The following is a 16,265-nucleotide window of genomic DNA, read 5'->3' as shown; positions in this document are numbered from 1 at the left end:
CTCGATAATATAATATTAAATAAAGGAAAATTATAATATTGTATAATAAATAAAATATTCAAATAGCGTTGCATATAAACTTTCAAATAGACTTGATATCTTTTATATTAAATATTTAGCATCATCACATAATTTTCATGGGTTAATATGCAAAATATATATTTAAATGTTTTTTTAACTTGTTTAATTTTGCATAAGAAAATAATGTTAATTCTTTAGTTTATTTTTTATATTCAATCCGTAAGTGAGTCAATGATTGGTATGGGCGGCCAAGACCTGCCTCTAGCAATCGAAAAAGCTCAAGGCGTAATATATGTGACTATTTCTTTTAAATTTGACATCTATTAAATTACCTTTTTATATATTTTACTTTAATTTTATTATATATTTTACTTTAATTTTATTATATATTTTACTTTAATTTTATTATATATTTTTATATTCTAATTTTTTTTCGACTCTGGGGTAATAAAGAAAAGCGGTTTTTGGGCATCATGTAAAAATGTGCGCCATACATACACGTTTTAATTTTTTAAAATAAATCTTTATGTTCGGATGTTAAGTGGAATAACTTCGAGAGTCTCATTTATAGAGTTAAGATATATTGACGAAAATTTTTATAATTGGACAATTAGATAGTTATTGATAATAATTCAAATTTTACAGGTCATCTATCTGATTTTTCTAAGGATCATGATATTTAACATATGTTAACGTCGGTTTATTATCAACAGACATGAAAGAATGGTGAAACCATTCAAAATGCACATAAGAAAAAAATTTGGAAAATAAGAATATAGATTTCGTATATTGCACTTGAAAAATTCTTATTTAATTATAGAAATGCACCTGACGCTATAACAGGAATTACAACTAATAAACGAATGTTTAATCACAATATAAGAGCTCGATGGGATTTATTAAAATCTTTAGACAAAATTGTAGATATAAATAATTTCACTTTATCACAAAATTGAGCTGTGAAAATATTAAGGGAGATTTGATAGATACAAAATACAAGAAGATAAATGGAATAAATGAGTTATGAAAAGAGAGTAATTTAATATTTCAAATTAAAACAGATAGAGGCTTAATAAGATAACATTTAGAAATAATACACGAAAATCATTACTTAAAATAACAATATTTAAAAAAAAATAACAATAACTAAGATTTATTTTAAAGAGGAAAGAGGTACCACAAATAAAAATGTTGTAGAAAAAAATATTATAACACCAATTTCCAGACCTTTTAGAATAAAACAAAAACCGACATACTTAAAAGATTACATAACATAAAACGCCAAATTTATAAGAAAAATTTAATTAATAAAACACCAAAAAATATATAAAACTCATATATGTCATTCATATTGATTTATCATTCTTATTTGGATATCTGTAATTTATTCAATAATTTAATATTTACGATATATATTCCAATTCAATTTATTTAATCTAATATTCGAACATTCAATTTATTTTATATCAATTATTCCGGTTCTTATTTCAATTATTCTTTTCTTGATACATTAATAAAAATGATAGAGTATTAACCATAATTATAACTTCGAGAACGACAAGCAAGCTAAATTAAAGGAACGATAATTGATAACAATTTGAGAACATAAATGAGACAACAAAATGCGATAAAGATAACAAGTTTATATAAGATCAAACCTATTAGGACAATGAAAAAAAATAAACAAGACAATACAAATCAATCCAAACAGAATTAAAAAATATGAGTAACAAAAAAGAAGAGAGATGTTTAAATATTATTATTTTTTAAATATTTAAAAAGATCACTTTAAATATTTTGAATATTAAAATTTTTATTATTTTGAATAATTAATATTTATATTGTTTATGACAGGGCATCATTAACAGTTTCTATAACCAAGGCATGTCTGTTAGTTTTAAGTTATGACACCTGGAAATTATTATAGCCTCATGATCGAATTTGTTTTACTCGTGGAAGAATAAAATATTTTTGTTGAATCTTGCATTTTATACGAATTCTAAATTTTTTATATTTTCCCAGATTACTTAAGGGCTATAATATACTTATATTTGTTTTAGATGGAAAATTAAAATGTTTATTGTAGACCCTAATTTTTGCTTCCTAGAGATTTTATTATTATTTATTATAAATTATCTTTTAAAATTTATTATGTATTTTCATATTTTGAATTTTCTTTTTTATAAAAATTTTGCATACATAATAAATGATATAACATCATATCTTGTAGAACATAGAATTTCTGAATTTTAAACAATTAATAATTATTGTAAAATAGATTAAATTAAAGTTAGTATTGTCAAGAAAAACATTTATTTGGATTTGTCCATATTTGACTTATCAAATGCACAACCCTGATTATTTTACTTCACTTTAAATTAATATTTTAAATATTATATGTATATGTATGCCATGCTATCCAAAATGGCGTTCTCAGCTGTTTTTCATTGATTTATGCGTTTAATGAATGTCTTCTTAATATGACATAGATTCGGCCATACCAGTTTTTTTTTAAAAATGTTTTTAATTTTAAAAGATTCCACGAAAATAAATCCCCTGGGAAAAAATTACCCTGGAAAATAATTCAACGGATAAAAAAAAATCCCAGGAAAATACTTCCGAAAAAAATTATCGCAGAAAAAATTTCCCAGTAATAAATTCACCACCATTTCTATTTTAAATTTCTATTTTAAAATATATGTGAGACCTGTATGCCCGACCAAGATACACGTACAGGGTTATATATATATTTTTTAAAAAAACCTGGCAGGGCCGGGCCGTATATTTTAAATCGCCATTATTAGCTACAAAAATTAAGAATATATTTAAAAAATCCAGGCCGGGCAAATAATCCCTCTGTAGGTCTCTGGAATATATAAAGCGAAAAATAAAATATGGGATTCTCCTAATTTATATTATTTTTAAATTATTCATTAAAAATATTTCTTGATTATGTATTATTAGATCCGATTATTTTAATCTAATTGGCGAAATATATATTATAAATATAAATATGTTATATTATGATTTTAATGAAGATGAAATAGAGAAGTCATAATTATTATTTTTAAACTTTATTTTTAAGAAAATAAGTTAAAATAAAAATTTATTAACATTGTTTTTGTATATATCATGATTTCAATGAAGGCGAACAGGGGCTTAGAGTTTTTGACAGGGGGTTAATTTTAAATATAATAATATCCAGAAAGTATAATTGTATATCTTGGTTGAAAAATAATATGAAACTTATCTAAAATATATTAAAGAAGATAGGTTTTAGATCAAATTTTACAAAAGAACTTTTATATATAATTAAATCTTTTGTCATTTCTGCGCATAAAAAATGTTTCAAGATGAAACATTTTTCTATAAATACACCATATTTTTTATATCTTAGTTGATTTTTAGTAGTTTGTGAATATCTGAAAATTCTAGTGAACTTATACTCTCATAAGTTTAAAAAAAAAATATCAAGTCATGCTGGATGACTAATATCTCTATATCAATATTATAAAATGATTATAGAAATTCATATATTTAAACATTGAATATATATGACGCCATCTAGTGAATTCATTTTCTAAAATTTTTCAAACCTTTTTTAAAAACATTTTGAAAACATTTTTGAAATCTGTTGCAATTCCGTATAATTGTAATATATTAATCGAAGGATTTAAGTGAGACTAACTAAGGCAAATTACCGAGCTTATTATATGACTTTCACGAGAGATTTCAACTTTTACACCAAAAAGATTTTATTCACGAGAGATTTCAATAATTTACACTCAAAATTTTCCAAATCAAAAAACACTACTTTATTTAAAAATTTTTGTGTATTTATATAAATTTTTAACATGCAAAAAAAAAATTGAAAGTAAATTAAAGTTCATCATATATAATAATATATTCCAAAAACTTAAATATTCAAATATGTCTAAATATTAAATAACAATCGTCGAAAACTCGATTAACAATATTTAAAACGAAAATAATTATTTAACAACATAATTCTAGTTCAAATATTCAAATTACCGCGTAATTATAAAAAATAACAAAATCTTTTTTGAAAACATTTTTTTATATTATTAGAAATTGATATTGTTAATTTGAGTTAATTTTTTTTTATTTTCAAGTCAAAAAATTCTATTTACAAAAAAATATATATCTTCTAGATATTTAGTTAAAGAGTTTTGAAAGTATAGGAAATAACTATCTTTTCTAATGTGCAAATTAAATTGAGTACATTAATTAATTACGCGAATGTACGAAATAAAATTTTTCTTATAATACTATTTAATGACCAAATATATAATTAAACAATATTTTATTTATATATCTAGTATATAACAGATATCGATGGATTAAAATCTCTTTCGTTTTCATTGCTTATTCATATTATCTCATGTTTCTAAAAAAAAATATATATATAAATAAAATTAACAAATCATAAAATAACACAATGTTTTGTCAATAGGTTAAATTATGCTATTTTATTTAACATTTAACAATTGTTTAATTTGCTATTATTTTTAACAAGCAATGTAAGTCCCTTTAATATAAAAGACATAAATAAAATAAAAGTACAAATATATTTTAATGTAATGTTAGTTAACTTATCTAAATTGAAGATTTATAGTAAGATATTTCATTATTTCAGCATTTAAAAAACATTTATAAGAATATTGAAATTATATGTTTTTAAAAGCAAGTATTATTGTAAAAACTAATTAATAAATAATATATATAAGAATTAACTTGTTGATTTAGCCAAAAATAGTTTAGTGTAATAACTGTTTTAAGATTATTTCTATCTAATTAATCACAATTTGGCTAATAAATTGAGTTTATAAAGTAAAAACAATAATCTTGGTAGGTATTAATTGATATGAAGATAAAGTCGTTTTAATTGTATAAAAAAAATTTAATTTGAAAGAAAATCTCGAATTTAAATTTCCCTCAAAGAATATTTAAATTTCAAATTTAAGTCAATAATTTAAAATTAATCATTTATAAAACCGTTATGAACCTCTACAAAAATATTTATAGCAGTTCGGTTAACTCCTTTTATATATCTTTACAATGGTTCGGATATGGTTCAGAAAATTGTAAATGTTCGGTTTAAGGTTCTGAAAATTGTAACGGTTCGTTCCGGTTTCGCGGTTCAGTTCAAAACCTGTGTATCATTGTAAAGTGAACTCTATTTTGCTTCATGAAGTAATCACTTTAATATGTTTTATAGCTATTTTTATTAATAAAATTATGCAGTTATTAAGATAATTTAAAAGGATAGTATGTTTAAAAAAATAAAGACATCATAATAAGAAAGTTTCCATGTAAAATAAAATAGCCAGAAATAAATATAAAAACTTGTCATGAATGCAATAAAACTTTTACAGTGATATTCTTTCCCCGTATTTTTTTTAAATATCAAATATCGTATATCGTTCAAGATTATAGAAGCGAATGATATCAAGTTCATCACGTTTTTTTACGCAATACTTTCATGACAAAATCACAGCAAATTTATACGATAAGGCAGGTAAAAAAAGGCTAATATTTATAACTTTCATCTTTAGAAATTGTTTCAAATGAAAAAATGTACTAATTTGCATGTAGAGTTCTTGCGATTTTTAGTTAAAGAAGAAAAATTTTCTATCAAATTTATCTTAAAATTTCAAATATTTTTTAAAAGATTTTTAATATATAATTAAATCTTTCAAGATGAAACAAAAAATTTTTTCAAGTCATGCAGAACATACATATCTATAGCATAATATAGAATAATAATTTTAAAAATTATAATATATGACGCCATCTAGTGGATACATTTATAATATTCTTTAAACCTTTTTTTGAAAAGAATTATACTATTAGAAAATAATATTGCGATTACTTACTATATTCATAAAAATTCGCATTCTTATTCATATTATCTCATATTTTGAGGATTTTATTAAAGAAAAACAAGATACTGTTCTATTTCTCAACCTTGTAATTAATTAAATAAAGCTATTATATATATATTAAAACAATTTAATTAACTTGTATAACTTGGACTTCATGTTATTCTTTATTGCAATCTAATAAACATTTATATAAATTAAATTTTTGTACAAAAAAATAAATAATAAAATTAAAATACAAATACAAATACAAATATACATTTTTCAATGATGATATTCAATAATACACAAAATAAATTTATACTAATTGATATTTTCACATATTTAAAGCCACATATTTTCTTTCCTAAAACAAATAAAGAGCATCAGAATGGTTATTAACTTTTTTATACACATATCGATGTATAGCTATTTTTGTTAATATGGTTATGCAATTGTTTTGATATTCCTAAAAGGACAGCACGTTTTAAATAAAAAAAAATAAAGACACCATAATAAGAATTTTATGTGAATAAAGATAACCAGAAAAAGAAATAATAACATGCCCAAATATATATATCAAATGAATAAAACATTTACAGTAAAACTCTTTTCCCATATTTATTTTTTTTAGAAATATAGGCTATCGTTCAAAATTTAGAAGCCAATGATAACATAGTTCATCGCGAATTTTTTTGCGCGATACTTTTATGATAAAAATAATATCAAAGTTTTAGTTTCCACAAATCGCAAACTCTTTAGAGCGAATAGAGCTAATTATCGCGGTATTTTATTTTACGAAACTTTTACCACAAGTTCCCGGGTTATACGACAGATCAAGTAAAAAAAGGTTCAAATATCTATAACTTTTTCATCTTTAGAAATTGTTCTCTTTCTAATTTTATGTAAAATATGGGACATATTTCTCAAATGTCAAATATACTTAGATATAGTCTTGTTTTTAGTATCTTATCTAACAGAATTAGAATCATCATATAAATTCCAACTCATTACCCTCTATGGTTATATGGTAAGTGGACTAATTACAAATTTGTTAAGGAATTTCTCACGGCAATGGCCATATATTATTTTTCTGCTTGTAAATTTACCCTTTACGGATTATATTTGTAATGATCGTTCCAGAGGTGAACTGATTGGTTAACGTTAATCCTAAAATGCTGATGTGTCTCGGGCCGACTCATTATCCAATCATGATAGGAGACACTGCTGCCACGGAGTGGAAGATGATGCAAGATCATCATTAAAATAGAAATTAGAGTGGAAAGGATATAAGAGGAAATACGAGTGGAATTATCGCAGGGCATATGGTTTTATTTAGCTATTATAGATGGTTTAGACATCCTTTTTTCAGTTAAAAATATTTATGGAGTAAGAAAAAATTATGAGAAGAGCAGCAGAAAAGGTTAAAATGCCTTATTTCAATACCTTATTTCCCATAACTAAGATTTGATACTGAAAGAGAAAAAAAAAATTTCGTTATTTTTTTCGTATTTTTGGTTGTTTGAAAAAAAAACATTTTTTTAAAAATTTTTTTATTGTTTTCCCATCCCTAGGTCAGGTCTAAAAATTTGATCATTTTAATAGGTTAAGGCTAAGATTTCTATAAGATTATAATAAATTTATAAGTGTAGAATATCATAATTTTTAAAAAATTACCCCTTCTTAATTAAATTGGGTATCTTTATCCGGGGGTATTTTTGTACAGTGATTTATTTTGTCCGGGATTCGAATTATACAAAGGTTCATCCACACTTGTGATTATGCAGATTATATTTTTCAATGCTGCCAAAAAAAAAATTTGTAACTCAACTTAAAAAAATACACTTTCACTATCCTATTCTTAGTTCTTACTTAAAAATAAAATTTATTAGGATCAATCAGAGATAGTGTTGTTGAACTGCTCAATTTGAACCTATTAAAAACGGCTAACTCAATAATATATCCAGAAAAATATTAGGAAAGCCTGAAGATTTTGCTCATAGTTGGCACAAAGATTTGAACATCTATTGGGCGAAATCTCATGGCTTTTGGTAATATTTTTCTGGCTAAAATATTGAGTCAGCTGTTTTTAAAAATCGTCTCAAATCAAGAAGTCCAGGATATCATCGCAATTGAAATTTTATAAGAATAAAAAATAATATAAATAATAAATATGTAAACATGTCCAAAATATAATTTCTATAAAAATTTTAAAAAATTTCGTTAAAATTTTAAAAATTGAAAGTTTTGAAAAACATTTCGAATAGAATTACTAACCCTTATTAAAGCCTGTAAAAAGATAAAGAAATTAATGATTAATTATAATTTTCAAAAAAAAAACAACAATTAATTATTAACTATGGTGGTCTCGGACAAAATTATTTAATGGTAATAAAAAAAATGTAAGAAAATATTGCCAAAAAATTATTCTTTTTTTTTAAAAAAAGTGTTAAAAAAATAATTATTTTTGAGTGTGAAATCAGAAATCTTATATATCATTCATTCAATTTTTTAAATTAGATTTAGCAGATATATACCAAGTTAGGAATAATTCCCCAATATCGAACTCCAATTTTTGAATAATTCTTGTATAATTTAGGAAGCTAAAATCAAACTAGAGATAAATTCATGATGGCCAAAAATAAGGTAATTTTTTTTATTTTTTTAAAAATGTGATTTTTATCTATGATTAAATATGTACGACAACAATTTTCCAAGCATTTATTGAAAAATAAATATGATTTAATAAAAAGACAGGACAAAAAATAACTTTCTTTAACTATTTACTCGTAAAAGTAGTTAATTTTTTTTTATGTGGGCATCATATATTATATTATAAATTTTTCCAATTTGAAAGTGATGATTAAACTTTCGTTTTTTAAAAAGTTTTTTTAAAGATATAATTTATTTATTCGATTTTACCGTTAAGTGGGTTTGGTTACCTAATAAAATAACTATTTCTTCTCGTTTTAAATAAAAACTAATCCTTATATTTGCTGCGAGGTCCTAAGTTAACCGCTTACACGATCCACGAGCTTAGTATTAGGTCTTAACCTGAACCATGTAGACCGGTAGCGAAGCAGCCCTAAGTATCTATTAGATTTCACCAAAACGTAGTTGCATGAAGCGTGTAACCAATGGGTGGAAAGGGGGAAATCACCACCCAGCAAATTTGCCTGTTCCCGTATTATTTTAAGCTAATAAACATATCACACCCCCTCTCACCTCCCATTCTCTCTAAGAAATGTATACAATATATCATTATAAGAATTTGAATAAAAAAATTAATAACTTTAAAATAAAAGCACTAAAATTAAAAATTTTTAGAAAAAAAAGTGAAAACCCAAAATTATTTTTAAATAGCCAAAGGCCTATAATAAGTGAACTTAAAGATCTCCAGCATAATTTATGGGGAATAAATTTACCTAGCATTTCCCCCCTCCTTTTATAGAAAAATCCTAGATACGCAAGTGAGTTGGATTGATGTCTAATATAATTTATATTTCTCAAACCCTAGCTAAGAATTGAAAATAATTGAATTTTTTTATATTTTAATTTGTTATTTGTAAAAATGATTTTAAAAAAATTGTCGCAGTCCCGACGAGCGAACCTTTTATAAAACCGATTCTAAAAACCAAACCGCACGGTTCGATCTAGATCGATATAACCGGACCGCTACTTATCATGAATTTTTATCTATTTTATAGTCTATTTATTACAAAATTAATATGAAGAAAAATAAATATGTTTCACCTCTTGAATTCTTTTTTTTTGTAAAGGTTTCTCATTAGAAAAAAGGAAGGAAGGAAGGAAAGAAGGAAGAAGATCATTATTGTGATATTCAATCAGACAAGATAGGGGGGGGGGGAGAAAATGAAGAAAATATACATTTGTATATTTTTGGTCTCAGACCACCGCCGGGCTCGCTGACTCTACAAGACTATAGTCTGTGTCACGTTCCAAAAAATGTAACAATTTTATAAACCAACTAGTGGTTTAAATCTAGAAAAAAGGATAATTCCTCTATCGTTTCACTATATTATAACATCACGCATTTATAATTTATTTTTTCAAAAAAATAGAGGGAAAAATTTACCATTTATAAGGACTCAAAAGATGAAAAGGAGGCCAAGTATATAGAAGCAATATATCTAGCTTCTCCTCTTCCCAGCCATAACGAGTTGAGATTTTGGTTTGTCATCATGTCCCAGAACTATAAATCCGAAGGTTTAGCCTTCATTTCTAGGCTTCAAGATTATGCCATATCAAAGTCGAAATTCAAAATTTACGACCCAGCCATGTAATTTTAAAAAAAATTAATATTTTTTTAAAATATAATTTAATAATTATGATTAGATCATTTGTTTACTCTTTTGAAACATGGAACGTTATCAAAGAAATCGAAACATACCTTGAGGAAGATATAAATTATAAAATGTATCTAATAATTCTACCTGATGTCATGCTTTCGATGTTTAGCCCTTTGAAAATTCTCACCTCTTCCACTTTAAGTTAATTTTTTAAAATATCTTATTTATAGAAAATATAGGAAAATCCAAATCAAAACTACCCCCCCCCCCTCCATTTCCCCATCTCAATTATATTCAATGTAACGACATCATAACTATCCCCTCCTTACAATTTCTATGGTTCAGTTTCATACCCCCTTCCCCCTTTTTTAAAACACTAATAAAATAAATATGAGTTTTTCAAATGTTTGTTGTAAATTTGTTTGAAATTTATAGGTTGGGTATTCTAACACATATTGAAATGCATTTTCGTCAAAATCAGATTTTTAAATTTTAACAAAAAGCCTTCATTTAAGGATTTAATATGCAAAAAATAACAAAAAAATTGAACAACCCATCAAACTATCTCCCTACCGAAGTTTGATATTACAATACTGACTATCGATTAAATTTGACATTAACACTGAGACTTTAGTTAGAATATTTATATAAATTCCAGGTTATTATGGTGGTAGGGATTTTTTTTTATATAGGATTAAAAATTCAGTTAAATTTATATTTTTAATGAAAAAAATGAAATTCACCACGAAAATATAAAGGTTAGTAATTCAAAACAAATTTTTTTTTTTAAAAAAAACAACATATTATATATAGCACCATCCCAAATCGTGTTAGAATCGAAAATAAGTGCAAATATTCCACTTTACACAATTTTGCCTAAAATAATCGATAAAGCTCGAATAACTACGTATGTAAGTAATTTGAAATACACCTACAAAAATATATAGTTCGCTCTAAATTAGTGTTGTTGACGGGCCCATTTAAAAAAAAACGGCTAACTCAATGTGTTATCTGGATAAAATATAACCCAAGCCTTGTGCTCATAGATTGGCACAAAGGTTTGAACATCTATTAGCAATATCTTCAAGGCTTGCCTCACATTTTTTTCTAGATAATATATTGAGTTAGCCCTTTTTAAAAATCGGTTCAAATTAAGCGACTTAACAACACTACTTCGAATAATGAATGCATGCCTCTAATATAGTTTTTTAAACGAATTCGACCCGTCGTATATTTCTTTAGTCAGAATAGTCGTGGAGATTTCTGCATCAGACCTTCTTTTTCAAGACCGGTCCGGCAATTTTTTTAAAAAAATTTGCAGATCTCTGATTGAAATTTAATTTATCTGCGCCACTATCGTAATTTTCGGGAATTAAGGATTATCATCTCATATGTGTAAGTGTAGGAAAGCAGCTTCGATATCTTCTCTCAGAGTATGGCCCCAAAACAAATGGAGTCATTTTTGAATATAGATTAGACTCCAATTTCTGTCCATTTTTTAAAAAAATCAAATTTGAAACAAATAATGGAACGAAAATAATTTTTTGTTTTATTTTTCCGGCTTATTTCTGATGACTTGAAAAGTTTTACCATACATTCACAGTTGACGAAAATTCGCTACTGAGAATACAAAAATACAGCGTAATTCGTAAAGTTCGGCGTTAATTCGCGCTGACTATGAATGAGGGGTGACTTATTCCAAGTAATCTTCTAGACATCTGAATTAAAAATTAGTTATTGTTTAAAGCTCATCGTTTATCGAAAAAACTTTTCGTTAAATGGAATTTGACCATTTAAATACTAAGTCGGGTCTAAATAAGCTTTGGGTCTAGGGACTCTAATCTAGACAGAATGCTCTATCGATTTAACATAGATCTTAAATCTTCAATAATATATTTGTGGTGCCTATTTGTCGGAAATGAAGCTCTCATTAAAAACCTTGTATCGTGTTATTCATACACAATACTGTATAACATTCAAATTATGAAAATTACACAGAATCAACTAGATTGAGCAGTGTTAAGTTTGATTGAGGGTTGTCTAAGTTATTACACTTTTTCGCAAAATCGGTAGAATCTAAGTGGTCATCTCTATCAAATTTCCGGAAACCAATTTCCGAGTTCTTTTTAACTAATGATGTTTCGTAATTATTGAATTAATTATAAGGTAGAATCAATACTGTTTGGCGTTGCAGATTGATATTAGGTGGATATTTTTTTCCCTCCCATCGTTGATTGAGACTTTGATAATGACTGGCATTTTTTTTAGGGAGGGAGTATGTTAAATCTCTGTATTGACAGTTTGCCTGTGAAGAACTTTAGATGACCTAATTTTTTTAAAACAGGTCTCATAGGATTTAATTTTTGGTCACTTAAAATTCACATATCATACCTCAATAAATTTGTATTAACATAGACTACTTAAAGATTTAAAATTTGATCACTAAAATTTGCCACCACCTTGAAATTTACTGTCAGGTCAGAATTTGGTGGATAATTAAATATTTTATAATTTATAATCGTTACCTTTATTGAGGAAATGAAAATCTAATTCGAAGTAACCATATTTCGTAATTTTAATGGCCTCCTTGTTATTATACCACAGTAAAAAATGGATATGAATATGGATAAAAAATATTATTTGAATTTGATTTATTTTTAGCGAATCTGTTATTTTACTATTCTTTAAAAGTGTAAAATTGTTATTCCTTTTGAGATTTTCGTATAATTAAGAATATATTAAATTATTCAATTTGTTTAAAAGAATTGAATACCGATAATTTATTATTCCACTCATTTTCGAATAGGACTATCACACCGATAAAAAAGCAGTTTTAGGCTAATATAAGTTTGTTCTAATCCACAGTTCATTTTTTAGGAGTCTCTGGCTTTTTTCGTTTCTAAGTAGCTAAGCAGGGTAATGGTTATTCTTCTTTTGAGAAAATATATCTAAGGTCTAACCAACCTTTATATTTTTAATGCTATATCCAAATTTTTATAATTGTTCCTTATCAGAAACTTTTTATCTTGCCAAATCATTTATAAAATGGTTTATATTTTTAATTCTATAAAATAAATAACAAAAGTAATTCCATGGCAGATTTAAGAGATCTCTACCCGTATGATCCTTTGAATTTCCATGATGGCGAAACTAAATCAGGCATCATAAAATCTCCTCACATTCTAAAACATTGTTGTCGTTACGGTACTGGTGATGTTCTGGGAGTACTAAACATAGAGTTTTATATATTACATTATAAATTTATCACTAAAGTACTCTAGGATACTGTTGTAGTCTTGTATTTTTGTTATATATTTATATATATAAATCAAGAGAGATCTTTTTAAGTTAGTTTATGTTAGTGGAGGATTATGGGAGAGAAATGATACATGTTTGAGGAAGCTTTGTCTTCAGCTTTTGTTGATGTGTATTTTTATGTGTAAAATATAGAAGAATTATGTTAACAAAGTTCGTAATTTAACAGATACCTCGAACATTTTTTAGTTATCTATGAAAACTTCTATTTCTATTAAAATTGAATATAATATTGGTGCATTTAAAAAAAAGTTGATTAATATTTTTCATTTTAATTAATTTTAGGGCTGTGCTAATTTACAATTTTTTTAGATCAGATCCGAATTTTCCCAATAATTACTACAAAGCAGATCTGATACATAGATTTATTTACTATATAGTAAATAAATATTTTTTTTATTCATAAAGAACTAATTAATCTCAAATGATTAAGTCTATTTTGCTTCAATAATTAAATCTCAGTTAAGATAGGGCAATACTTAGGGCTCTTTATAGTGTTCTTTTGAAAAAGAGCTAAATCAAAATTTTAGCGAAAATATTATTACCTAAATCTCGAAATTTCGCCATAATTTTTGCCATATGTGGGCAAAATATCTAAACTTGGATAATTTGCTATGAATAAAAATCTTGAGTTAGCCGTTCCTAAAAATCGGGAATCCGCAGTTTAACAACACTTGCGGAATGCGACTTTGGCATTTAAATCCTTTTTTTGTTGCAGATAGCTAACTATATTTTTTAAAATAATTCGATTTTATTTAAATAAAAAAACATTACAAGGGTGGGGGGGGGGGGTCACAAATGGATTCTAGAGTACTGGCTAAATATTTAGTAAGCATTAGCAAATATGTTTTTTTGGGTTAATTTAACAAAAAAAATTAAATATGCTTCTCAAGCTTGAAAAGCTAGCGTTGCAATATAATTATGGTGTGTACATAAAATGATCACCACTGTCGCTCTATATCGAAAATTATAATTCTATGTATCTCTTTATAGTATATATAGACTTCACCATAATAGATTAAATATTTTTGCATTCTTATATTCTCCTAGAAATTCGCCTGTCCATCTAAACTACTCAAAATACTCCTTCGACAATTGGCCAACCTACTATGCCGGCGATAAAATCCAATTTTCCATCAAATTTAACAGGGCTAAGACGCATTTTGCTGCATGCAAATTCATGTTCTCCATCGATAATTTCAAAGACTCTATAAGATATCAAGTTTTATATATTCTCTTTTCGTCATCTTAAAATTATATTTGTTTTCTCGTTTTTATATACTACTAATTGTTTTTTTTCAAAAAAAAACATTATTAATTTAATATGTGAATGTGTTAAGGAAAATGAATTATAATTAATAGAATTCCAATCTTAGTATTTAAAAAAAAACGAAAGGAGAATAAAAACTGGGTTTTGTTTTTATTAGGGGGATGTTATCTTTTTTATAATTTTAATGTTAAAATCTTATATTGTTAATTTAAAAAATTCTAAACATCTAACTTAAAAATTGTTAAATGTAGGGCAGTTTTTGTGAACTTATTAAAATGATTTTAAAATTTATATATGCTAATCATTTATTTTTGGTTCAGTTTAATTTTTACAAGATATTAATGAAGTGCATATTATAAATGAAATTAAATTTATAAATATCTCTTTTTTAATTGTGAAATCATTGCTATTTAAAAAAATTGTTCTCTTTTTATAGATTTAAGATTAAAGATAAAGTCATATTTGATAAGCATTTTACCCTTAATAAAATAGAAAAAAAAATCAATATGTTCATATTGCAAAGTAAAAATGTCTGGTAATCACTTGTCAAATTTCGAAAGACACCTGGAAAGAAATCACAACAATGAATATTTAAATTATTTCAATGAAAAAACCAAATATCAGGAATTGTTATTGGCAAAAAAACCTAAAATTAATATAGAAACCTTTTTTCCAAAATAGCATATAAGTATAAATATATCATCTAATGATTTGATGAGTTCTATACTAGAACTTGTTACTGTAAATGGCCGGCCTTTATCAATTATTGAAGATTCGGGATTTCAAAGAATTATAAATCCACTCCTATCTGGGCTCAATTTAGTTATAAACAAAGAAAATTTATCCAGAACTATTAATAAAACAGCCCAATCAATTAGAGACAAAATATCAAGAGAGGTAGAAGGAAAATTAATAAGTTTAAAAGTTGATGCAGTTCAACGACTAGATAGGTCAATTCTTGGTGTAAATATTCAATTTATATCAAAGTCCATTATAAATTTGAGGACTCTTGGAATTGTAGAGCTGAAAGAGAGATGTACAGGAGAATATATAAAAGAGAATATATTAAAAACTTTACTAAAATATAAAATTAATATTCAACAAATATACACAATTACTTCTGATAATGGTTGTAATTTTTTAAGAGCTATAAAGCTCCTGCAACCTGAAACTGATTATGATATAAGGAGTGAATCAGCAGATGAGGAAAATATGGATGTAAATGTATATAAATATGATATTGATGATATACAAAATACTTTTTTATCAACTATTATATCCTATCCGATTTATAGTGTACGGTGTGCACACACTTCAGCTGGCACTTCAAGATGCTATAAAATTATCACCTATTGTGGAAACCATTGCAAAAGCTAGGAGCCTAAATTTAAAATTAAGACATCCCACTTACCAAAAGTTATTAAAAAATATGAAACTCCCTAAGCCTGTGTTAGATTGCCACAGATG

At 25.4% G+C, this 16,265-nt stretch overlaps 1 protein-coding gene across 1 annotated transcript; it reads left to right on the top strand.

The window, feature by feature from the left end:
- The first annotated feature begins 8,427 nt into the window (after positions 1-8,427).
- LOC135924040 (uncharacterized) lies at positions 8,428-13,494 on the top strand. Its single transcript, XM_065459087.1, has 5 exons — positions 8,428-8,549; positions 9,986-10,203; positions 10,260-10,414; positions 11,027-11,124; positions 13,297-13,494. The coding sequence occupies exons 1-5, from the start codon at positions 8,532-8,534 to the stop codon at positions 13,492-13,494; spliced, it is 687 nt and encodes a 228-aa protein (XP_065315159.1). The 5' UTR covers positions 8,428-8,531.
- The last annotated feature ends 2,771 nt before the right edge of the window (positions 13,495-16,265 follow it).

This window comes from Gordionus sp. m RMFG-2023, chromosome 2 (assembly GCF_954871325.1).
Source record: "Gordionus sp. m RMFG-2023 chromosome 2, tfGorSpeb1-WG-v2, whole genome shotgun sequence".
In the NCBI taxonomy this organism is placed as follows: domain Eukaryota; kingdom Metazoa; phylum Nematomorpha; class Gordioida; order Chordodea; family Parachordodidae; genus Gordionus; species Gordionus sp. m RMFG-2023.
The sequence above is the reverse complement of the archived record's forward strand: the minus strand, read 5'-3'. Positions and strand labels throughout refer to the sequence as shown.